The sequence below is a fragment of the Sesamum indicum genome, linkage group LG9 (assembly GCF_026168435.1).
Source record: "Sesamum indicum cultivar Baizhima isolate 11 linkage group LG9, ASM2616843v1, whole genome shotgun sequence".
NCBI classification, from domain to species: Eukaryota; Viridiplantae; Streptophyta; class Magnoliopsida; order Lamiales; family Pedaliaceae; genus Sesamum; species Sesamum indicum.
In genome coordinates this window covers 8,646,976-8,673,062 of record NC_142665.1, presented here as the reverse complement: position 1 = coordinate 8,673,062, position 26,087 = coordinate 8,646,976, and the positions used below count along the sequence as shown (strand labels likewise).

General features: G+C 30.4%; 1 protein-coding gene and 2 long non-coding RNA genes across 3 annotated transcripts; 2 read left to right on the top strand and 1 right to left on the bottom strand.

Moving 5' to 3' along the window:
* Positions 1-4,286: 4,286 nt before the first annotated feature.
* On the bottom strand, positions 4,287-5,144 carry LOC148786859 (uncharacterized). The gene is made up of 2 exons (XR_016067502.1): positions 4,922-5,144; positions 4,287-4,707 (listed from the first exon to the last, which is right to left on the bottom strand). It is a non-coding gene; the product is annotated as an uncharacterized LOC148786859 (long non-coding RNA).
* Positions 5,145-16,925: 11,781 nt separating this feature from the next.
* On the top strand, positions 16,926-17,318 carry LOC105171176 (egg cell-secreted protein 1.4). The gene has a single exon (XM_011092203.1). It carries the CDS (start codon positions 16,926-16,928, stop codon positions 17,316-17,318), a length of 393 nt encoding a protein of 130 aa, XP_011090505.1.
* Positions 17,319-20,466: 3,148 nt separating this feature from the next.
* LOC148786858 (uncharacterized) lies at positions 20,467-22,247 on the top strand. The gene is made up of 2 exons (XR_016067462.1): positions 20,467-20,636; positions 22,078-22,247. It is a non-coding gene; the product is annotated as an uncharacterized LOC148786858 (long non-coding RNA).
* Positions 22,248-26,087: the final 3,840 nt, after the last annotated feature.

Below are 26,087 nucleotides of genomic sequence, written 5' to 3'. Positions count from 1 at the left end.
CTACATCACTGGGTTAGTGAGTGTGTGTCTGTGTGCAAAAAGTGAAAACGTTGAGACTACGGAATGTCACGTGTAGAGTGTACGCATATATACGTATTATTAAGTCTGGTCGCACATTCTTGTTGTGGGTATATAATAAATAATTTTTTATATTTTAAAATATATTATAAATAAAAATAAAATATATAAATTAATAAATTATAAAAAAAACTAATTTAAAATATTATCAACACAACAAAATAATTGGTATAATAGTATTGATTTTTTAAATCATCTAATTTGGAGTTCAATGGTCATATACAAAAAATAGTACGCCGACGCTATCGACTGTTGTTTGTGAGTATTGCGGGTCTTTTTTTTTTTTTTATGTTAATATGTATATACTAGAAATACTATTATGTAGCAAGGATTTATTTTTAAGATAAATTATAACGAGTTCCTCTAATATTTGGTATAATTATAAATATTTTATTATTATTTAAAAAATTATTAATACCCTGATTATAATCGTAAGGGAAAATTTGGTAATTTTATACTTCTGTTAAAAGATTATATCATTTCAGGTATTAATAATTTTTCAAACAATAAAATATTATTGATAATTATATTAAATATAATGAAAACTCATTGTAATTTACCCTTATTTTTATTAGTTAGCAAAACCACGATTGATGCTTGTAAATAATCTGAATACTTATTATTCTTATTTAAAAGAGAGACTGTTGGAAAATTGGCCCATGACCAAATTTGGTAGGCTCAAGCCCACAACCCCAAACCACCACCTGAAAGGCCCGACTTGGCCTCACCCGACACGATCCACCCAACACCCAACCTGGCTCCCATTTTAAATTGGCTGAAACCCTTCCCTTCTTATTTTTTTTTCTCAGCCGATATTCACCCTCCTCGTCTTCTTCCCTCTTTCTCGGTTTCTTGTGTCATGATCCATGACTTCCCTTTATTTATTTACTTCCTTGGGGAAGAAAACGAGGAAGAGAAGATGAGAGAAAAACAAGAGAAATAATCTGTAGAAAAGATAGAGGTAAACCTGAGTGGTTCGATGGTGTTTTGGTAGCGATATGTGCTTTGGTGGTATGGGTTAGTCTTGGTGGTTGTTTTTTCTTAGTGGGTTTCAGCAACTGGCAGTTGGGTTGCCGGCCTTTGTAACTGTAGACTTTCTCACCGAATCTAGCTCCCTGAGCCAAAATCACATATCATTGTTGTTTTTCTCACTGTCTGTAATCATTGTTATATTGATTTGTATTCCACTTTAATAATTATATTTCTTTGTGCACTCACTGTGGCGATAAATTCCCAACACAAACAAAAGTAAATAAATAATTTACCAAACTTATATTTTCTTAAATATTTTTCTTAATTTTTTTAAATGTGCATGAATGGTTCGATAGAAAAAATTAAAAAAAAATATTTTTTGTTTAGGAAAATATGTTCGAAGGGTATTTTAGTTAATGTACGCTTTGTCGAACAAAGATGGTTACATTAATTTTCTCGTACTTAATAAATAGTATAGATATTCAAGTTAAATGTGGTCATATTTTAACTTAATGGGTTAAATTCAAAGAACTATTTTTTTGTTAATTACTCTATTATTTTAACTAATTTGTTTGAACCAAAATCAAGCTAATTTAATTGAAAAACAATTAAATTTATTTTTTTATACTTTTTGTTTACTGACGATTTTGCCAATTAATAGATGCTCGATAATTTTTATACTTAATAATCCTAGTTTAACGAATTTTAAAGCGATTGATATCAAGTCAAGTATCTGATAATTTGATTTATTTTTTAAAATTTCAAGTGGCGTGGACTGAAAAATAAAGGTTAGAGCATCTGCCAGCCTTATTTAAAATATAGTATAAATTCCTACATCTTATAAGATGTTATAAAAACTTAAATATATTGAGTTTTACTCTAAAATAAGCTCTTAAAATATTGAGAATAAATAAAATATCAGAGATTGTAAGATGTGGAGTGTTTGTATAATAAGCACTCCGTACTGCAATAATGACAAAAAAAATATCATAAAAATAGTAGAATTTAAAATAAAATGAAAAGATAATTTTATTTTGCAAAAAAACATCAATTATGTGAAGGATAAAAGTGATAACAAAAATACGAGTGTGCTTTTTTATCGGTGAAGGTAACTTCTTTCTAATTAAAGACTTTATAATATGAAAAATATTTTATTTTAGGATCTTATAAGCTTTTCAAAAACTACTATTAATATTAGTGGCTATGACTAAAAATCATGATAAATTACCACTATTAATTATAATTAAATAAAACCGAGTAAAAGACTAACTTTTCCACCATAAAAAAATTATTCGCCGTGGCTGAAAGCCATAGTCAAAATATTTGTCATGACTTTTTCACTCTTGCAAAAAGGCCAACAATCGTTGTATGGTCGTGATCAATAACTATTTGCTACAATCATTTATTATTAACCATAACAATTTACTATAGTTAAATATTATAATTCTTCTGTAATATTATAAAACTGCGAATTCAAACCTCATTATTATTATTTTTATACAAATCAATTCTTTCATAACTAATTATGCAATTGCGGTTGTTCTATGAGGGCCCGGTATAAAATCAAAGTCTTGTATTAATTATTGTTCCACTTGAATAACTAATACCACCTTAGGAGGTGATATAAAATTAGTCCCAAGACTGCACCAAATATAAATGATCATTTTACCCTTGAAATTTAACTTAATAATAAAAAAATAATAATAATTATTATTATAATTATAATTATAATTATAATAGAATAATAATAAATAATAATAGTTATAATAACAATAATAATATTAGTGATAATGATGATAATTGTTATTATAATTATTATTATTATTATTATTATTATTATTATTATTATTTTGTCTATTAAATTTTATAAACAAGGGCTTAAAAATAATTTTCCTATAAAAAATACGTGGATACATCAAAGTAAATACTTAATAGAATATATCCTATTTCGATAATACGTATAAGTGAACACATGACTGATTATACAGAACTTTTTTGTCTTTAATTTAGTAAAGAATAATCATACCATTCATTTAATACAAATATAAAATAAACTTTTCAAAATATACATATATCATAATTATATTAATATTTTATTAAATTAAATAATTATGTAATATATCGACTCAATCAATACATACTATTTTAAGAAATATAAAGTAAATATTGCTATATTTTGTGGATATGTATAAATTTTCACGTACAAACAAAATTTGTGTTAGAAATATAACATAAAGTATTAGGAAATGTGTCAGTCCCCATAATTTTTATATAATTTTGATATAATTTTGAAAAAGAAGGTTAAAATTCACAATTTGTTAATAAGTTGTAAAAGTTGGCGACTGTTTATAATTTTTGGCTTAAAATTAATTTAATATAAATAGTTCAAAAATTAAAATAAATAAAAAATACTTTTTTTAAAAATATATATATATTTCAACTATAAGTTGATAAAGGCTCGTTTCCTAATAATTTAATTACATTTATTTTCATTTAGCATACATGTCAATATTAATGATCTTGATTTTCTATAATTCTAAAATAAAATGTCATATATATTATATTAATTCAGATTGAATGACAAGATCGCCCCAATGGTATCCCAAATAAAGTACGGAACCTGAGAAAAGAATGAAACGTTAGGCTTGCTGGAAGGTTGTCAACTAAGATCTTTCGAAACTTAAGTTAGTTCAAAATCGAGAAAGTATAATCAAATTTGAGATATTTAATGATGGCGAATTGCAATAAAATGTGTCCAATCGTAAATGAAGTATAATGAATTTACTTATAAGATCAAATGTATCCACTTGTCTGGTCCACGTGGCATAATTTCTAGCTAAGTATAGTCAAGCCATCCACGGGCTCGATTGCAGGTTACAGGAGCGGGTTAACCCGACCCAAACCGATGAGTGCGGATCCTGATGCACATATGGTATTTTTCCTTAAGTAGAGGGGTATTAACGTCCTTTTATTGTGTACTCACAATATACCCCCTATCACATATACATAATAAAGTCATGAAAGTTGAGGTAGTAATTGTGATTGATGTAGCTAAAATCAGCTCACATTTAAATTAATTATGGATGGTGGATAATTATTATTCTATTGAAGTCCATTGAAAATATGGTTCCAATTTAATGAGAATGGTGGGGGCAAAATTGTAAAATAACCATACTTGCCATTTAAATTAGAATTTGGGGTCTTCCTTCCACAAAATTGAATTTAACTGACTAAACTTTCAATAAATCAAAAATTTGATATTCCGAAATTCCATACTGATGTAGGTTGCACAAAATTTGGATCGGGTCGCAGAATCGGGTCAAAGAAAGGAATTCCAAGGTCGGGTCGCTAGATTCTTCTTTCGAGCTACCTGTTAGTGGATCCTGAGAACAAAGCAAACGTAAGACTAGCCGAGTAGTCCTCGGCGATGGCCCTCCGATACCTAAGTTAGAAATGTGGGGTCGAAAAATATGAGGTCGAAAATAAAGTGAGATCGAAGGAGACCAGAAAAGGGCTGTAAACAGTAATAAATGCGTGTTTGAATAATCATAAATGAAACTATTTATAGCAGTAGAGTATGGGCGAGTGACACGTGGCTCTAGTGGGATGCTGCCACGTCACTTGATCCAAAGGCAACCACTAGAATTGACTTTCAACCTGGTCAAGATGGGTCAAACTTGGTCAAATACAGTCAACTATACATATAAAAATGCCTTAAAAGGCAGGGGTATTTTGATAATTAAATAATCTCTCTCATCACATACCGAATTTAAAAAGAGTTCTTGGATTCGGTTTCAGTAATCAAATATCATTATATATATATATAATATCACAATTATATATACCAAGAAAATAAATGAAATAAACTTACAAACTAGAAAAGCTGCACTGATGGAGAGTCACGATACTTGTCATTGTCCTAAAGTCATGATTGCCTCCCTACGTGCAGGTTTCAGCTACTAACCATAACTCCAGGATAAAATCCCATTAGTTCCCAACAGTGTCTCATCCCATGTGCACGGCCACAAGGAGACTAGGAACCAATCTTTTTTCACGTTGCTGAAATACTAAAATACTTGTGGGAGTGTAAAATATTTCGCAACTTCTACCTTTCAAATCATCTCAGACGACCTCTTTATATAGATGAAAAAATATGACAGTTGTATTGAATATGACGCTATTAAAACATATTGTAAATTGAGAATAAATATGATTAAAACAAATCATAAATCACCATAAGTCGGTTATAAAATGAATATTAAAAGCCCAACTGTCTTATAATAAATACCGTAATAAACTGACAATAAAATGAGGTTATTAGTGAAAAACATGAAATAATTAAATATTGGAAAAAGAAAATTCAATGTGCCCTAAAATTATCTCACTATGATGATAAGACTAATTTTAAAATTGAAAATATATACATTACCACATAAAATATTTTCTTTTATTTTTTTTAAGTAAATAGATAAGAAAAGAAATTATTGTGTTCATATTAAATTGAAAGTGACATGACACTATCAATTTGCAGAGTTGACTAAAGCTCAGTTCTTTCATTGGGAGGGCCTTTATTTAGATATTCACATTAAATGTGCTGCTCCTTTTTTACTACCAAAAAAAATAAATTACAAAGAAATTTTTTAAAATTTATTATAATTATTTAAAAAATTATAAATATCCTATTAGAATTAATGATCGTCTAACGAATACCCACTATGATGAATTGTCATGAGGAGGTGTTTGTTAGAAACAGTTGTTAATTTCAGGAAGTATTTATAATTTTTTAAATAATAAAAAAATATTTATAATTATGCTAAATTTTAAACAAAATTGTTATAGTTTACCAAAAAAAAAAAATAATAATCTTGAGGTATAATTTGGACGGCAGTATGTTTATTTGTAATAACAATAGCTAATGTAAATATGTTAATGCAAATAAATAGTTGAGTATATATATACACACACATTATAAAAATTTGATTATTCCTTGTGCTACAAATTTATAAGGTTTACAACTCATAATAAATCAATATTATTTATCACGTTAATAAAAAAGCGGTGTGAAAACTTAAGTTATCGTTAATCGATATTCGTTATGGTGTTACTCATAACAAAAATATTTTAGCGCCGCTTCCAGAAACAACGGCTAATAGCATTGCGCGGTTGGTTAATTAGTATCCGCCATGATTTTTTACCTTCAAACATGGTAATAACGATAGTGAAAAGTCATATTTCTTTTACTGATATATTTTTAGGTGACAAAATCAAAAAGTAGAGATGACACTCTATAGACCTGTCATGGAGGATTCCACATACGCCAGGCGTGTCGGTCAGAATCCCTATAACTAACTTATTATCATCAAGAATCGGAATTTAACCACGTGAGAATCATCACATAAGTTAGGACATATATTTAGTTCCATCAAAAGCCTTAATAAAAATATTTTAGCGCCGCTTCCAGAAACAACGGCTAATAGCGTTGCGCAGTTGGTTAATTAGTATCCGCCCACGATTTTTTACCTTCAAACATGGTAATAACAATAGTGAAACGTCATATTTTTTTTGGTGATATACTTTTAGGTGACAAAATGAAAAAGTAGAGATGACACCGTATGGACCGGTCGTGGATGATTCCACATACGCCAGGCGTGTCAGTCAGAATCCCTATAACTGACTTATTATCATCAAGAATCGGAATTTAACCACGTGAGAATCATCACATAAGTTAGGATATATATTTTAATTCCATCAAACGCGTTAACAAAAATTCAAACTCCATATTTCGAGTGTGCAATGTTCGATCTTAATCATAGTACATAATTGAGGGAAAAATAGAGCTTATATACTTTTTTTTATTAAATAATAATAAAATTGGTCTAACTATTCATGATTAAAAATCTTCACTACCTTTTTGCTTTATGTTCATGATTGCATAAGGTGCTATATATGAGCTTGGTAATATATTACAAAAGAAGAGGACTATGTGAAAGTAATTATTATACTTACAATAATATTTTATACATCTCAAAATTATTATTTTTTATTTTTCAATATTTTAAATAATTATGTGATATTGCTAATTTTGAGCTTTTAATATTCAATAAAAAGTATAGATATGAACGTATTATTAGTGATAAAAAAAATTAAATAAAAATACCAGAATTGTCACTATCTATATTTATTCACAACAATAAATATAATATTTAATTATGTTTAATCATCATGATTAATAATAAATAGCTGTAATGAATAATTATTAATTAAAAGCATGCAACAGTTGTTGACCGTGGTTTTTGCAAAGGTGCCTAAAATATTTGGCGTTGCTTTTATTATAACAGTTATTTACTACAGTTTTTAGCCATAACCATCAATATTATAGCCAATAATAAATTTTTTTCTAGTGATTAAGTGATAAAAATGTTTATTTTGTTATTATATTTTTTTATAGTTTTAATAGTGATAACATTTGTGTAAAAATATCATTAGTAGTAATTTTACTGCCCAAAAAAAATGATGCATAAAATTATTATCATAAACAATTATCGACATATGTTTAATTACAATACATTGATCATTTTATAATATAACAATATTAAGATTATTATCATTTATTGTATATTTTGGAAAAAGTATTATTTTAGTCCGCTAACTATATCTAATTTTAATTTTAATCCAATAACTATGTTCAGTTTTTTAGGTCCAGTAACTTACGAAATTGCTTACTTTTAGTCCTTTGGCAGATTTTCGAATAATTTTACCCCTATGAGTGCATATGGACTAAAATTGCCTTTCAAAAGTTGTATAGGGGTAAAATTGTCCGAAAATCTGCCAGAGGACTAAAAGTAAGCAATTCCGTAAGTTACTGGACCTAAATAAAAATGAACATAATTATTGGACTAAAATTAAAATTAGGCATACTTAACGGACTAAAATAATATTTTTCCCTATATTTTTAAATGACAATTATAATATGATTATTTAATATGCGTTAATATTATAATTTATTGCAGTGCCACTACAACAAAAAATGATAATAACAAACTATCATTTATTGTCACTATAAACGTTTATTAAATATCAATAATTTTGATTTTGTTATTATATATATTAATAATGACAATAATTATATATAAAATTTTCATTATAAATAATTAATGATACATTTCCAGTAGCAACATTATAGTGATGACAATTAAGTCGTCACCGTATATGTATCAGTAATTATCTTTAATGGTATATACATAATTTTTTATCACCCATTCTTGTTAATAATTTCATAACTATTATTGAAAACTACAAATTTTGATTTATCTGATAAAACATAGTTCTTTTAATCGCTAAATATATATAATTAATTAGTGATAGTACTAAAATTATCACTTGTTTTATTTTTTTGGGTAAATTATATTTTGTCATTTGAAGTATTCCCGTTTTTACACTTTAGCATCTGATTTTTCTTTCGTCGACTTACCATCTCAATTTTGTGAAATTTGTACTTTACCATATATGACCATTATTTTTTTGTTGATTTTCTGCAAAAAGATATCACATGCTGTGCATATACGAAAAATATCACATCACATAATACTTAAATATCATATGCGCACTGCATAATATTTTTTTGACAAAAATTTTTGATAAAAAATAGTTATAAATAGCAAAGTGCAAAATTTTGCAAAATTGAGATGGTAAGTTGACACAAAAAAAAATTTAAATGCTGGAGTGCAATAATGGTTATAGTTTGGATAGCAAAATATAATTAATTATATTTTTTTATGCTAATTAATCTTCTTTTTTTGTGTAGTGTTAATTATGATTTTCATATATAATAATAATAATAATAATAATAATAATAATAATAATAAAGTATTGTATTAATTATTATGGTTGGTGGGTTCTTGTTAGGGTTATTGTCCCTTGTGACAAGTGGCAAAGAGGCTAATAATAATAATCATTCTTGAAAAGACCAAATCCAACTATAATTATAATTAATGTGCTTGTACTTTAGTCAAAATTAAAATTAATTAAATGATTAATCAATCACACGTGGTGCAACATGATTGGCTTTGACAACATGTCATGCACTCCAATTGTATATAGATATACCTCCTAAAATCGTAATAGTGAAGGATCAATCAAAATAACAACTTTTAGTACAAGCAAAAATGATTAATTATTATTCACATAATAAAAAATAAAACCCTTCACTCCTATTGGTCCAAGTATTGGACTTTATAAATTATTTTATGAAAATCTTGAGAAGATGGCAAAATCCTTCATCTTGATTTTGATTTTCAAGTTTTATATTAAAAATTACTATTGTCTATATTTTAATGGGTACAGATTAAAAATCATAATAAATAATTATTATTAACCGTTATTAAATAAAATTAATGCAAAAACTTACTTTATCCATTATGTTAAATGTTTTAGCCATACTCGTAAAAATCACGAGTAACAAATGTTGGGTCGCCCTAGTCTATTTACTACAGCTAATTATTTTTAATCATGATAATTAACTACAATTAAATATTATATCTGCAGTGGCTACAGGTACCGATACTGAAACAAATTCTTGTGTTGTGAGATCTGTGCTGGACGGTAATTAATTGTAGCAACCTCTAACGACACTATGATTATATCTTCCTTAAATATTATACTTAAAGTATACCTTGTTTATACAGTTAAATACCAACATAGTACAGTCCCCACGAAATATATATACACGTAATTTCATAATCAATACTAGCGAATTTATTATTTGAATCACGAGATTATACATATGTCTACCAAATACTGTAAAATACAACTATTGTAATTAGTTCACACACCATCCTCATTTCTAATTCATATTTGCACAATCCCACAAGGTAATTTCTATCTTTAGTAACAGGTGAGAAAGGAGCTGCATTCTGGCCCGACCTGATTGAAATGTAAGATTTGGACCTAGTCCTCGCGGTGGGTCGTGATCTATTTTTGAAAAATATTAGCAGAGGAATGGGCTTGTAACTCAGTAAGTAAACAACCAACATCACCTATATATGTACATTAAGTATACTTTCAAACAAGACAAAGTGAGCAACATATGTAAAATATAATTAACTGCAACTTGAACACGATTAACTATCTGATACGCATTCAACTCATAACAAAACAATTAATTAAACCCTTCATTTTCTAATCTGTTTACCAGAATTCGATATAATATTTTTCTCTACCAACTCAACCCCATCATTCATTATAGTGAAAATTTATCAAACAGCTAAGGAATGTTTTGATCAATCTATTTTTGTAGGGCAACAAGATTAAAATAAAATTGTTAAAAAGTTTTGGCAAATTCCACAAGGGCCCATTTTCTTAGGCAAATTGTTCAAAGGATTCCTCATTCCATGTGCCAAATTGACCACAGCCCATGTGCTTGTGAGATTAATAACTCATTTTAATTACATAAAGCAACAATTTTGTGTTGTTTGTTTTGTTGCATTGCCATTTGCCACCACAAAACACATAAAGATTCCATCTTTTCGCCCCAACTTTATAATTTCATATATACTGGTCAACAAAGACCGTTATAAACTGTGATGATGTATACATGACATATTTTGAAAAACCAATAGGTCTTTTTTAATTATAAAAAATTCGAAAACAACGGACGATATCTGAGTATAATTTAGGGATAATTACACTCTTTTTTTCTGAGATTTGGTATAATTATACGTAGGTTCTATGTGATTTGAAAAATTATATCTAGCACACACAAGGTTTGATTGCATTTAACAAGTCCCTATGTTAGTCAAAATTCACTGAATTTGTTGATATTAACAAAATAACTAAATAAAAATTGATATTTTCCCTCAATAGATTTATTGCAGGTCAAGTAATTTTTTTTCGAACTAAACTACCCTCATAACAGTAAAGATATACCTCCTCAAATGCATTAATGCATGAACACATATGAGGGTAATTTAATCATAAAAAATTTATTTGACCTGTAATAAGTTAATCGGCCGAAGATTATTTTTTTTCAATATTTTTGTTAAATATCAGCAAATTCGATGGATTTTACTAACGGAGGGTTTCGTTTATTAGACGGAAATAAACCTCAAGAATGTTGAATATAATTTTTCAAATCAAAAGGAGTTTAAGTGTAATTATACCAAACATCAAGAGATGAGAGTATAATTATCCCTAATTTATAATTATTTCTTGATTATTTTTTAGTTAAAAAAATCAAGATAATTGTGCCAAGTAATATTTTTTTTATAGAAAAATATATTACTTGGCATAATAATAAAAAGAATTTGAAAATTATATTTGGATGTCCAACGTTGTGTTTTCTATCTTTTTTTTTTGTTTAATAATTTTTGATTTATCATTATAATCTACCATAAATTATAACAGACTCTCCTAAAATTTTATATAATTTCAAATACAGAAAATTATCCTTTCATTTCTTAAGATTTGGTATAATTACACGTAAACCGCTTTTAGTTTGAAAAATTATATTCAGCACCATTAAGGTTTTCATCCGTATAACAAATAAGTTCATCCCTTTGTCAAAATTCACCAAATATGTTGATATTAACAAAAATTGAATAAAATATATACTTACCCCTGATTAACTTATTACTGATTTATTGCAGGTCAAATAAATCTTTTACGTTCAGATTACCCTCATATATTTTCACGTATTAATGCATGTGAGGAGGTCCATCTTCATTGTTATAAGGATAGTTTAATGGGCAAAAAATTGTTTGACCTGCATTAAGTTAATCTAGGTCAAATATTAATTTCTATTCAATTTTTTTTTGTTAATATTGATAAATTTAGTGAGTTTTGTGTAGCACCCCCTTCGCTACGAGGGCTATATCTATCCTAAACGTCATACTTATCCCTGTATTAATATATATACATTATATATATTAATACAGGGATAAGTATGACGTTTAGGGTAGATATAGCCCTCGTAGCGAAGGGGGTGCTACATTTTGACTAACGGATGAACCTATTTGTTTAGTGGAAGCAAACCTTAGGGGTACTATATATATTTTTCAAACCACAGGAAATTTACGTGTGATTACACCAAATTTCACGGGGAGAAAAGTGTAATTCCTTACAGATACTCCATCGTAGTTTGAAAAATACAAATACCCCCTAAAATTAAAGATCGTTTAACAAAGATCACAATCCGTTATAAGGGGTATTTATTAAGTGCCCATTAATTTTAGGAGTATTTATTATTATTTTTAATTATAAAAAATATTTATAATTATGATAAAATTCAGAAAAATTGTTGTAATTTATTCTAAAATTTAATTAATTTTTGGAGATAGTTGGGATGTCTCTTTCATTTATGATGGGATGTAATGGGTAGATTTTAATGTTTGGATGTTTGAGAATAATAAAATAATTACTAATAATTCTTAAAAAGAAAAAGGTCAAAATTCAAACTATATATTTTACTATTATTAATTTATGGCTAGGTCTGTCTACTGAGGGAACACTATTGTGCGCGGTAGGTGTAAGTAAGCGTCGGAGTCTATACGAATTTTCGGCTATAGGGACTCTTGAGTTTGGGCCTCGTCTGGATCTCCAACAACAACTTTTCTTTGTATCTATTTAAGATTGATTTTTGATCAGATTGTGAACGTCTAACACAAAATATGTATTAAAAAAAAAGAAGAAGAAGCAATTGTTAGATGAAATATATATGATTTAAAAATTATATATAAAATTATCATTATATACTATTAATGAAGAATGTATTGTGATAATTATTTAATTGTTTATAGTAATAATTTTATATATAATTTTTTTATAAATTAATTATTTCTAGTGAGAATTTTTACTCAAGTATTATCACTGTTAAAATTATTATATTCATAAAATAAAAGTTCAATAATTTAATTTATGTGACGAGTGATGATTTTTAATTAAGGATGACAATGCGGTAGGTTTGTCAAAATTCAAGACCCCTCCTACTAGGAAAATTTTGAACCCAGATTTGGACCTGGAATCCATCGATTGGTTCTAGTAGACTCGATCGATTTTTTTAAAAATTTAAAAGATAGTACTGGCATAACTTTCTAAATGTAAGACCATATCACTATCCAACAGAGCACTGGGACAACCTCCTCAAAAGATTCCACCCCTATTTCCTATTAGCGAGCTCCGAATATCCATAGAATCCTATGAAATGCTAGCGATCCGTACACGAATCAGATTGAACCATGGCGTCAATATGGTGTATAGAGAAGGATTGGAGCTAGACATGTAAATCTTTCCGCGGCAAGAGAAAAGACTTCTTCTTCTAACCGAGTCAACCTCTATACCATTGTAAGAGACTAAATTCTTTATTCTATCCACTCTCCTAGCTTTGCACTTGGTTTTAGAGAGGAAAACCAAGCCAGGCCGATGGAGCTTAATGAGCTCTGTTAAGGTTCAAATTGTCCAAGGGTGGCCTATCCCCTTATAGTTTCAGCTTAGAATTTTCATGGCGTCCGACAGGACTGCAGATATAGAGTCCGAAGTATCATTTATCGTGGAAGGCAATTGGGATCAATTTTTATATGAATACGTGATAATTATGACTCTTCATGTCCTGAAGCCTCAACTCCTTCATATCGACACAACGGGCAAAATTAAATGCGTAACCATCAGGAAACTTCAGATGATAAATCCATTCACATATCATCCTCTTCTGCTCCTCGATTAGGGTATATACGACTTTGGGCGTCACGTTCGGCCTCCTTTCGTCAACCTCAAGCTCCGAAAGATTACATATAACCTTCAGGTCCTTCCATGTATTCAGATTGTCCTTTGTTTTTCTCTTTATATCCATCACGGTATTGAATATATTGTTAAACACATTCTTCACAAAGTGCATGACATCAAGATTGTGTTGTATCAAATGCGTCGACCAGCACTCGAGTTCCGAGAAGATGCTTTTCTTTGTTCACTTATGCTCGGTACCGTAGTCGTCTAGGAGCGACAACGACACTTCAACCATAGGACTAAACTCTTCAAGCCAATGACGAATCTCTTCTCCAATCAATTTTGGACGTGCAACCTTATTGTTCCCATGGTACGAATGGTTCGAGGAGAGGAATTGTCTATGGCAGTCAAAGTAGCATGCCTTCCTACCGTTCTGCATATAAAATGCACGTGTATTTTTCGTACAGACTGGATACCTCATAACACCAACGGTGCTCCATTTAAATATCATCCTATAAGTGGTAGGTCATTCATGGTACACATCAAAGCGACGCATTGTGAATTTCTCATTCTTCGCATTGTCGTGTGTCAGTACACCCACATGCCACAAGTTCTGCCCTCGATCAGCGATTGCAGGTAAACATCGATGAGATGTTTCAGATTCGAAGGGCTAGGTATCACCATCGCCAGGAACATATACTTAGAACTCATGCACATTCCTGGTGGGAGATTGTAGATGTAAGTATAACACTAACATGAATATGTATGATCGTACTACTCGTGTGGTGCGAACATATCCTTGCACAAACCAAGTCTAACATTACGGGGCTCTATTGTAAAATCAGGATATATTCGATCAAAATGCCTCCATGCCTCTACATCAGATGGATGACACATGGATCCCTCCTCAGTTTAATGATTGGCATGCCTTGTCATATGCTTGAGAGTCGCGTCTGAAGCATACAACCTTTGCAGGCGAGGAGTAATCAGCATGTACCTAAGAATGGTATACGGGCTCTTTTTGCGATTAGGATTTCATTCCCTGGTCGGCTTGTATTTAGCTTGTGCACAAAACTTGCAGTAGTCCAGATCAACATCGTCATTCTAATACAACATGCAACCATGCTTACACGCATCAATCTTTTCAATAGGTAAATCCAAGTCTCTTATCAACTTTTTCGTACTATAGTAATCTAGGGGCAGGGTGTGGTCGTGGGGCAATATATAATCACTCCACCGTGATATGCGATCATATGTTCGCTTAGATAAATAGCCCTCGGCTTTGATATTCACAAACTCAGTAACAACTCCCAATTGAGATTAGGTACAACCGTCTCATAACAGCTGCTTGGTAACATGCACTAAATCATGAAACTGATCTGCCAGCCCAGACACATAATAATAGGGCCCCCGGGCCGTAATATAAACTGAGTCCGACATCAGTAGGACAGGATCTCATACCATCATTAGGCACACCATTCTGGTTATAATTAGAAATCAGAAAGTCGGTGGGGCGGTATCGGAAACCATCCTCTATACCCAATCTATCTGTGCTGCATCAACACAGTGCATATTGATATCCTCCTGCAAAGTGGGTGCAGTGATGGCCTCAAAGTACTCTGCACCCTTTCCTCGCCATATGAAGTCCAATTATAATACTCCGATATAAAATCTTTCATATACAAGTCAAAATTTACCTCGTCCGAGATTTTAAAAATTTTATTTTTACACTTCCGACAAGGATAATTAATTTTCTTACCACCCATCCAGATATGCATGTTGAGACTTGGCCCATTCTATAAATGTAGTAACACTAGCCTCAAACTCCAGAGCAAGACTTGCCCTCCTCGATAGGTTCTTCTCATACATCCATCTCCTCAACTGTATTAGTACGATGAGTCCTACACACACACACACATATATATATATATATGATTATAATATTAAATTTAATTGACAAAAATATAAAATATATAATCAACTGATGAATAAAGGATTGAAGTCGTTACCTGACCAAAATAACCTCAAATATAAAAAAAAATTTGAGACAGATTGATGAACAAGAGTATAAAATATTAGTGGAATAGTGAAAGATCAAGAAAATTCAAGAGGGATTGACACAATAAAGAGAATATATAAAGAATGGAAGAAGATAGTGAAATTAAATGAGAAAAGATGAATAGAAAAACTGGAACGGTTCTTTAGAACGATTTATGGAACACAAATGTAGCTGTTAAATACTAGTTGTTTATAACTTCCAATCTGTACTGTATATTTGGAACGGTCTTAGGACCTCATTTTGGAACGATTTTCTAACCGTTGTAATATATCTATTTTTTTTGTTTTTTTTGAAACAACCTAAGAAATAGATTTTTGAAATTACAGAAAAACATTCCAACTTGGAACTAATTTAGTCATGTTGTAATACAATAATTTTTTTTAGTAGAAATCATACTTAGGATCGATCCCTACAACACTAGTACAAAACCTTTCCAAATTACACCTCATTTTGGAATACATTTACTAACTGTCATATTTTTATATTCTTTGTATCACAATTAGGAACGATCGTCTCAAGGACGTTACTAATTTTAATATAGTGTTCTAAATAGAGTTACGATATTTTACTGTTCTAAAGTTGGACTGATTTTTGGATGGAATTTGTAACAGTTTTTTTTACAACACATCCAGTAACGATTTGACCTTGCCAAAAAAATCACACATAAAATTGAGGATCATTACTTCTCGTCCACTTATCGTTCCTTATGAGTGACAAAAACTGTTTCAATGAGGAACGAACTTTGGAATAGTTATGTTATCTGTGCCAAATTCTATTTTTTTTTTTTTTATAGAGTGATACTGTGTATCTATTGAATGGATTACAAACTATAATAAAGTTTGTCATAGAAAATTCAATGCCGTAAAAATGACATGATTTTCAGGGCATTCATCCCCATATCAATCTTCATCAATGCCAAAAAGAGTACTACTCAAATTAATAATCCATTTATTTCATTCCATTCCCATTCCCATTCCCCTTCCTATTGTCTTTTGATTTCTGCAGTAATCCCACATCAATGCAATGCCCTTTCCACTCCCTCCACCTATAAATCCCGCCCTCAATTCTCCTCCACTTCATCATCAATCACTCAACCCTAAAAATGGCTGCAAAGGGTTTCTTGTTCTTGCTCACAATCACCACTGCTCTCCTCATGTCCAGTTTCCAGGCCAGGGAACTCCCATTCCCACAGGCGCCTGATCACAATCCCACGCCTGAACTCCAAGGCTCGGCCCTGGATTGCTTGACTGCACTCTACAAAATCAGGTCTTGCTCCAACGAGATCATTGCTTACTTCTCCAACGGGACCATCGACATAACTCCACCATGTTGCCAGGCCATCACTCTGATAACGCACAGCTGCTGGCCCGCTGTCCTGAGCATCCTCGGCTACAGCCCCGACCAGGCCAGCATTTTGAGGGGCTACTGCGACGCCGTCGCCTCTGAGGTTGCCCAATTCGGGCCCGTTCCGAGCCCGTTAGGACAGCCTTTGTGAGATGGATGAGTACCTGAGAGTATATATATATATATGTAGTAGGTTGTTCCATGATCAGTTTCAAGATTTGCATGTATTATGAATATTGATGCACGGTTTCGGAGTCGAGTATGAATCGTTACCACGTAATACTACGTACTAAAATTGTGTTGTTATTGATGTTTTTAGCGATGTAGTTCTTGCATTGTTTACCTGTTTTCCTTGTTCTGGTTTATCGGATTTTACTGGATTTAATTTGGGTTTTTCCTATTTCTAAAATTGTTTATATGATGTGGGATTACATAGATTTAGTCTATGGGTAAACAAAATTGATGTAAAAATTTAAATTATTTAATAATTTAAATTATTTTTATCTTAGCTATGAGCTACAATAAATATTTTTTTAGTTATAATAAATATTTTAAGCATACTTACAAAAATAAATTAGGACTAATTCACAAATTAATAGTTAAAAATCATTATAAGATCGTAGTCAATTATTATTTACTGTCCACAAATGTTTATTTTTAATTATGATAATTAATTTTTTTAATTTATATGATAAATAATATTTACTCAGAACGTTGGAACATTAAATGAAAAACAAAGATTTGGATACCATTTTCTTATATAAACAAAAACAGGACTTATCATGAGTGTGGAGTTATATATAATTGATTTCCAGGATACAATTTATTGTTTTGGCTAATTAATATTCTACCATATAAATATTATATTAACATATAAATAGAATAGGATCGACAAATACATTACAATGAAATAATATATATATATATATATAGAGTACTGATAATTTAAAGTTGTCACTAAAGTTCTATATAGAAAAAATTATAATTTTAAATCTGTAAATACGGAGGTGGCATATTGAGAATAAAAAAATTCAAATTTATTAAAATGATTGAAAAGTGCATGTGAATTGCACATAATCGAAATAATTAACTAATTTTTTTGGTCAATTTAGCAAATTTGCCGATTTTAATTTTAATGTGCAAAATTTTCAAAGTTATAGTACGAAAATGACCACTCTTGCACCCACATACTTACAGAATTAAAATTTCAAAATTTTCCTATAAGTAATAATATTTTGATTTTCTCACATTACAATTATTGGTAACATGCATAAATAGTGACACAAAGTTATATAGTGACGATAATTATTTGCAGCCACTAATAAGAGGGTGTTTGGCTAAATCTTTTTAAAACATCTTATAAATTTCTATATTTTATAAGATGTTTTAAAAGTTTATAAGATTTTGAATTTTATTTTAACATTACAAAAAAATACGGGATTTGGGGAGGATAACGCGATCGTTCCAAAAACCGTTCCTAATTGGAACGATCATTAAAACTCTTGAGGAACGGAATTAGTTCGTTGACGTCGGGATCTTATTAAATTCCATCGTTTATTTTTGGAATGGCAGATCGTTACTGGAATCGTTCCAAATTTAGTGTTACAAGTTGTGTTCCTATGGCCATACCAACTTTAGAATGGTAACATATTGTAACACATTTTGGACAACCCACCAATTGCATATAGTTAATGTTCCAAAATGAGGTCCAACATCCATTGAAAAATAGACAGTTGAAAAAATCATTTCAAAATAAGGTACAATTTGAGACGGTTTTAGTGCTTATAAAAACTTGTATTACAATGCCCGTTCCCAAGTATAGTATTTGTGAAAAATTGTATGTGTTCTAAGAACCGTTCCAAAGTGGGTCACAATTCGGCAAGGCCTTGATGGATAGAAAATATGGTATTACAATAACTGTTCCAACAACGTTACAACTTTGTCGTTCCTACACGTGTTCTAGGATCCGTTCCTAAATGTGTTGCAACGACTATATTATAAAGCTTATTTTTGGAGTTCCAAACACCATTCCGATGTCCGTTTCAAATTTTCATATATATATATATATATATATTACTTTCATTTCATTTAGCTTTATAAAATTTTGTATTTATTTCCATGAGAAACAATTTTTTTTTTAAAATTACTTTTCCACCACAAACAGTTCTAATCTGTATGGTACATTGGTGAAATTTTAATTTGTTAAGGTTAGTTTCAATTTTACCATTCTAATACCTGTTCCACTCCTGTCCAAAAAAGGAGAAAAATTCATACGTTGGAACAATTTTTTAAATTTGACCGTTCCAAGATGAGTTCCAACATAATTACATTTGACGCCTCTTTGCAAAAAAAGGCAAAAAAAATAAAACTTGGAACAATTATATATTAAATAACCATTCCTAATTATATTTAAAAACCCTTCCTAATTATATTCAGTTACTGTTCCTAATTATAAATTATCATTAATTGTTCCAAAATGTGTATAGAAAATATCTAGTGTATGTTTCGATTATGATATCTCAACATCCACTAGCTGGATTAATTCCAAACTTAAATACGTATAAGATTCTATCTGTTTGAATATATCTGAAGGTCTGATTTGAAATCATATAGCTTGATTGAATGTTGCACTATTTTGAACCTTGCTGATTATGAGTCAGATACTTTATCTCAGTATTCATATAAGAAAAATGTCCAAAACTTCATCAAATGTAGTCTTTTGTCGATTTAATCATATCTAATGTTCTTTTTTTAAAATTTTAACAGTCTAATTAGACGACGCAGTGTAACAATCTAAGATGCTAGTTACACCTATGTAAGACTAACAATTTCAGATATACAAATATACTTGGCCTTATGAACATGTATCAATTTCACGAAATAAATTATATGTTTCCAGGTTTTAATAATTTATGGTTTACTTTTCTTTGATCATTAATATGTCCAGAATGATTTTTTCTTTATTATTAATTTTTTCAGTTGAAAAAAATTATTTAGCATTTAAATTGGAACGGTTTATTTAATAAAGGAAAGGTCATTTAAATGCCCTCTATAAACGACTTCGCCTTAGACAAAACGAAACCATTTTGTATTTGTGCCAACGATTTAGGAACTATTATTTTAATATATGAATGTTCCAAAATAAGTCCAAAATGTGAACAGTCCACACTACATAAAATGATGTCGTATTGCTTACTTAGGAACGATATTTGAAATAATTTTTTAATATCTGATTGTTCCAAGACCGTTCCAAAATTTTAATATATAAGTTAACCCTTAACATATTTTTTTCTCACTTTTCCTCTTTTCTCCTTTCTCCACCATGAGCCTCCACCTCTCTCTCTCTCTCTCTCTCTCGCTCGCTCGCTCTCTCTACATCTCTTTTTCTCTCTTCGTCTGCCAGTCGCCGTCAACCGCCAGCCTCCAACGTCATTATCCCCTGCCATTATCAGCCCCGTCATTTTTAAAGGTTAGTTTTCTTGTTATTTTTTTTATTTTTGGATATTTTTGGGAAAATATTTGTGATAATAGATGTGAAAATATACGTTAACATGCATTTGTTATTTTTTTTTTCTTATTTTGCCCAAAACAAGATTAGCAATTTTATTTATGTATGCAATATGTGTAATTTTTGTATGTAAAATGTGTAATTTTTTTGCACGAAATCTTTGTGTAATTTTTGTATGTAAAATGTGCATTTTTTGGGCGAATTATTGTATGTAAAATATGTAAAATGAATGTTTACTAATTTTATTTTATTTTTTGGGCAAATTATTGAATGTAAAATATATAATTTTTTTGGCGAATTATTGTATAATTTTTTTCAAAAATGATCTGATCTTTACTAATTTTTGAGTAAAATTTTCAGATATTTCTGTAATTAAAAGTTTAGAATCTACGTATGTATGCCATTTTTATCATTTTTCATATTTTGCTATAATTAAAATTTTTGGATTTTTCAGATTTTTAGAATGTGCAATTTTTCTAAATTTTCTGATTTTTCTGTATTTAAATATGCATTTTGTACTATAAATTTTTTTAAAATATTAAATTTTTCAAATATAATTTTTTTATAAAATATTAAGTACACATTTTAGCAAGTTTATTTGGACTTAATACACATTTTACAAATGTATAAATATATGTTATAATGTAAACAATCATAATTATTATGTCAATTATATTTTGCTTAATTATGTAAGTTTTATTTGATGCAATTTTCTGAATATTTTTTTTTTGAAATTTTATGTATTTTTTCTATTTATTAAAAACTTATTCTTTTTTTTTCTCTTTATTAATAAAACTGTTTATTAATAAAAGTATTTATGTAATTTATTACATTATTTTTCTACTTTTTTTATTTTTTTGTAATTTTGTGTAATTTTTGTAATTTGTGTAATTTTCTGAATATTTGTGTAAATTCTGTAATTTTATAAATATTTATGTAAATTATATAATTTTATGAATATTTTGTAATTCAAAAAAATTAATATTTACTATAATTTTATAGATTATCTCCAGTGGTAACACGCATCCTCCAAGATGTGGTTCGAGAGCTTAAAAGTAATTTTTTTAAATGCTTAATTATCGTATAATTTAATTTTTTAATATTTTAACATTTTTTGTAATTTTATGTAATTAGTGTGTTATTTTCTGTAATTTTATGTAATTATTGTGTAATTCTCTATATATAGTTTGAGTGTAATTTTTTGAAATTATTTTTGTAATCTACTGTAACTATTTGGTATTTTTCTGTAATTACTGTGTCAATTTTATAATTATTCGATAACATTCGGAAATTTGTGTAATTATTTATGTAATTTAGAATATATTTAGTACAAGAATCACAAGTGTCCTTTTATCTTAATATTATTTTATTTTAAAAATTATTAATTAACATGTCCTTTCAGGTCTAATCGCAAATTCGACGAGCGCATCAATGCAGTGGTGTGAGGACCCCCTACCCAGATCAAGGAAGGTATGGACGTCGCTAATAAGGAGGGTTTAAATTAGATTTTATTTTTACATTTGTAATTAGATAATTTTTATTTTAATATAATATTTCTCCGCTAATTATTCATATTTCATAATATTTATTGCATTTCATTATTTAATATTTATTCAATTGTTTAAACTCATACATATAATTAAATTTAATAATCAATTATAAATTATAAATTATTATTAAAATTATATAATTAAAAAAATCAGGAAGAATTTAGTAATTGCAAACAAAATGTTACAAATTTAAAAAACAACACCGTTTCAAAAATTATTACTAAAATAGTTCTAAAAAAATATTCCCAAACAGGAATAACCGCTCCTAAATATATCCTAACTCAAACTAATGCATACACCACAATGTGTTCTAAGAAATACTCCTAAAACCGTTACAAGAGAGCGTCCTAAATAAATAATAAACCGTGCCTAATAGTATTCCACAATGGGTTTCAGCGTTTTTATTACCTAAAGGTGTTGTGAAGGCTATTAAATCAAGACTTAAACAATTTCTCTAACAATATGGGACTTGTTAAAATATATTGGGTACACCTTTGCAGACCTCTCGAGGAGGGTGGCTTGGGAATTCCTGATATTGCTGCTACGAATCGTGCCCTCATGTGTAAGCATCTCTGTGAACTGATGGTCAACCCCTCTTCTATTTGGGCGCATTGGAACTTTGGACAATGAGTATGACAACAAAGACTTGGAGTTGGAGGAAGATTGTTAAGCTTAGAATGTTCTTGCTCCAATTGATTGAATACAAAGTAGTTAACGGAAATAGGTTCCTATAGTTGTATGACCCTTGGTCCCCAAAGGGTCCCCTACTTCACCAATTCCCTCGAGCATCCTTGTTCACTGACGCCCCATTAGACATGATTATAAGGTCTGGAGAATGGCACTGGCCATCAGTTAGAAGGCACAAAGCCGAACTAATGAACTATATTGGATGCATACCACCTATTCACCAACACGATAACCAGATTCCATGGAGGAACAACAGGGGCAATTTAATCACATCAAATGCATACAAGCTTTTTACATCACAGATGCCAAAGGTAGCATGGAGTGCTCTACTACAAGAGCGCTTCAATACCCCGCGATGTTATTCTTGGACGGCTAACCACTATGGACAAGCCTAGATTGCAGGGAGTCCACTAAAATTGCATCCTTTGTGATGCGCATCACTTGGAAACCCATGACCACTTATTTTTTCAATGCGCATTTTCCTCCAAGTGCTTGCAGATTCTAAGGAGAAAGGTCAAATTGCAATGGCAATTCAATGACTGGAGTAGGGGGATTCTTTCGGCTGCAACGAGATAGAGAGGGAAACACTACATTAATGCTGCTTATGAGGCTCTACTGGCGGCTATAGTTCATCACGTTTGGAGAAAATGGAATATGTGAAGGTTCCAACAAAAATCACAGACACCTATGCAAGTTGCTGAACTTGTATTCGAACATGTGAAACAGCTAAGAACATTTTAGTTTGCAGTTTTTAGTCCTGTACAAACTTTGGAGGATCCCATGGACGCGAGGAACTAGCTCGGTAGTTGTACATTAGCTTTTAATTTCACTAATGCAAATTACCTTTACCTAAACAAGAAAAAAGTAAACCAAAATATATTAAAAAGTACCAACTTACTTGATTCTAACAGTTTCAACCAAAATATATCAAGAAATAACAACTTATTTGATTCTAAAAGTATCATGTCAATTTTAGTCATTATACCCATAAAAGACCTTATTATACCAAACACCCTAACATCTTATAAGATATTTCTAGATCTTATAAGTTTTAACATCTTATTTTATTCAAAGACTTTGGGAACTCATTACAAAAAATGTGGGATTTTTGGCAGATTTAGGAACGATTTATTTATTTTTTGGAACGGTTGGAAATTGAATGAGTTAATTTGAAATGGATTTTGCATCACGTTCTGTCGTTATAGACGGTGTCCCTAAATATTAGGAATGATTTGTGCAGGACCGTTGGAATGCTTTCTCGTATTTGGGGGTCCACTAGAGGTTCTTGATTTTCCTTAGTGTCTGGAAGAATGACAAACTTCGTCCGATTGATCCCTTTCCGCTCTTTACCCCAAATGTGCATTTAGTGGGGTTGAGTTTCATAACATACTTTCGTACTACTCCAAAGCATTTCGTAAGATGTGCCAGGTGATCCGCTTCTTTGACACCTTTTACTACCATGTCGTCCACGTAAACCTACATCGTCTTGCCAATGAGTTCCTCGAACATCCTATTAATCCTTTGGTAGGTGGCTCCTACATTTTTTAAGCCGAAGGGCATAACTCGGTAGGATTATAACCCCTTCTTTGTAATTAAGGAAGTTTTCTCTTGGTCTTCTTCTGCTATAAAAATTTTACTGGTAGTCTTGGAAGGCGTCCATTATACTTAGTAAGTCACACCCTACTGTCTCATCAACCAACCTGTATATTCTTGGTAATGGGTATGGAATTTTCAAGCAGGCTTTGTTTAAGACCATGAAATCAGTACACATTCTCCATTTCCTCCTCCTTTAGGTACCACCACAGCATTAGATAGCCAGTTCGTGTACTGGACCTCCGCTACATATCCAGCTGCTAACAACTTCAAAACTTCTTGTTCTATAATTTTGTTTCGTTCATTCTCGAAACTCCTCTTCTTTTGTTTTACGGGTTTGCAGCCTGGGTTTACATTTAGCTAATAAACAATCACATTCATGCTAATCCCCCCGAAATCCTACAGGATTCTAAGCGAACACATCTACGTTTTGTTTCAAGATCATTACCATGTCCCTCTATGCTTCCACTGTCAAATTAGTCCCGATTTTAGTGGTCTTACTCGTGTCTCCTTCAACCATTTGTATCTTCTTATGGTCACTTGGTCCTATTTTTAGTTCCTCTCTCTCTAGGGGTCATGCATCCAAGCCGACAGTTACTTTCCTCTCAATCATCATTCGAGTGCTTGCTGCTATATTGTAGCATTCCCTCACTAGCTTATGGTTTCTTTTCTAGCTAACATAATCTTCCTCGTGGAGGTTGACTTTAGCGAGTTAACGAGTGATGCACCAAGTGGCTTCCTCTAGCTAACATAGTCATTCTCAAGTGAGAATAATATTTTAGCAAGTGAACCAAGTGGCCTCTTGTAGCTAAGTTAACCTAGTGGTTTGTTCTAGCTAATATGGTTATTCCCAAAACTTCATATGCCATCACATATAAAATGAAAGAAGAAATATAAATGCATGTCAAGTACAAAAATACATTTAGGATGGATAAGCCAAAACACACAACAATTATTTTAAAAAGTGCTTTCAACTCAATTAGACAATATCACGTTACTAGTGCCTTTTGTACAACTCTTTAGTGTAGCTCCCTTGCTTTTTACATGACTCTTAAAGAGTAGAGCTCATATCGATTAATGAGCATGGGCTGACATTAAATGCTTCCACTTCTGCGCTATGCCATAACTTTCTTTATTAGCGCACAATACTAATAATAGTCATTTTTGCTCAATCTCTAATTATGTGCTCGGTCTTACCACATCTGTCATCCATCTATGAAGAGATATGAAGACTCTAGCGAAACAAATAAGTAAGCTTTTACTTAGTCAAACTTCCTCTCAGTCCAATTACGAGTGAGGTGAACCATTTCTCACAGTATTTTGGCATTTGTTAGTTTCATTTGTATACAAAAGTGGTACAATTATAATTTCGTGCATCAATTTGCACTTCTCATATTACTCTTTATTTAATCCAACAATACTTTAGTTGGTTCAACATAAGTAGCAAGTGCATCAATTTTTGTGTTTCAACTTTAAAAAATCAACCATATATGTGGCATTTTCTTTAGTTGAAGACAAAAACAGATGTCCATAAGTCAGCTTAATTAACAACTTAAGAATGAGAGAGCTCATATTTAAAAAC

What these genes read in the sequence shown, in the direction of transcription:
- LOC105171176 (XM_011092203.1), top strand. Translation starts at nt 16,926, where the DNA reads ATGGCTGCAAAGGGTTTCTTGTTCTTGCTCACAATCACCACTGCTCTC.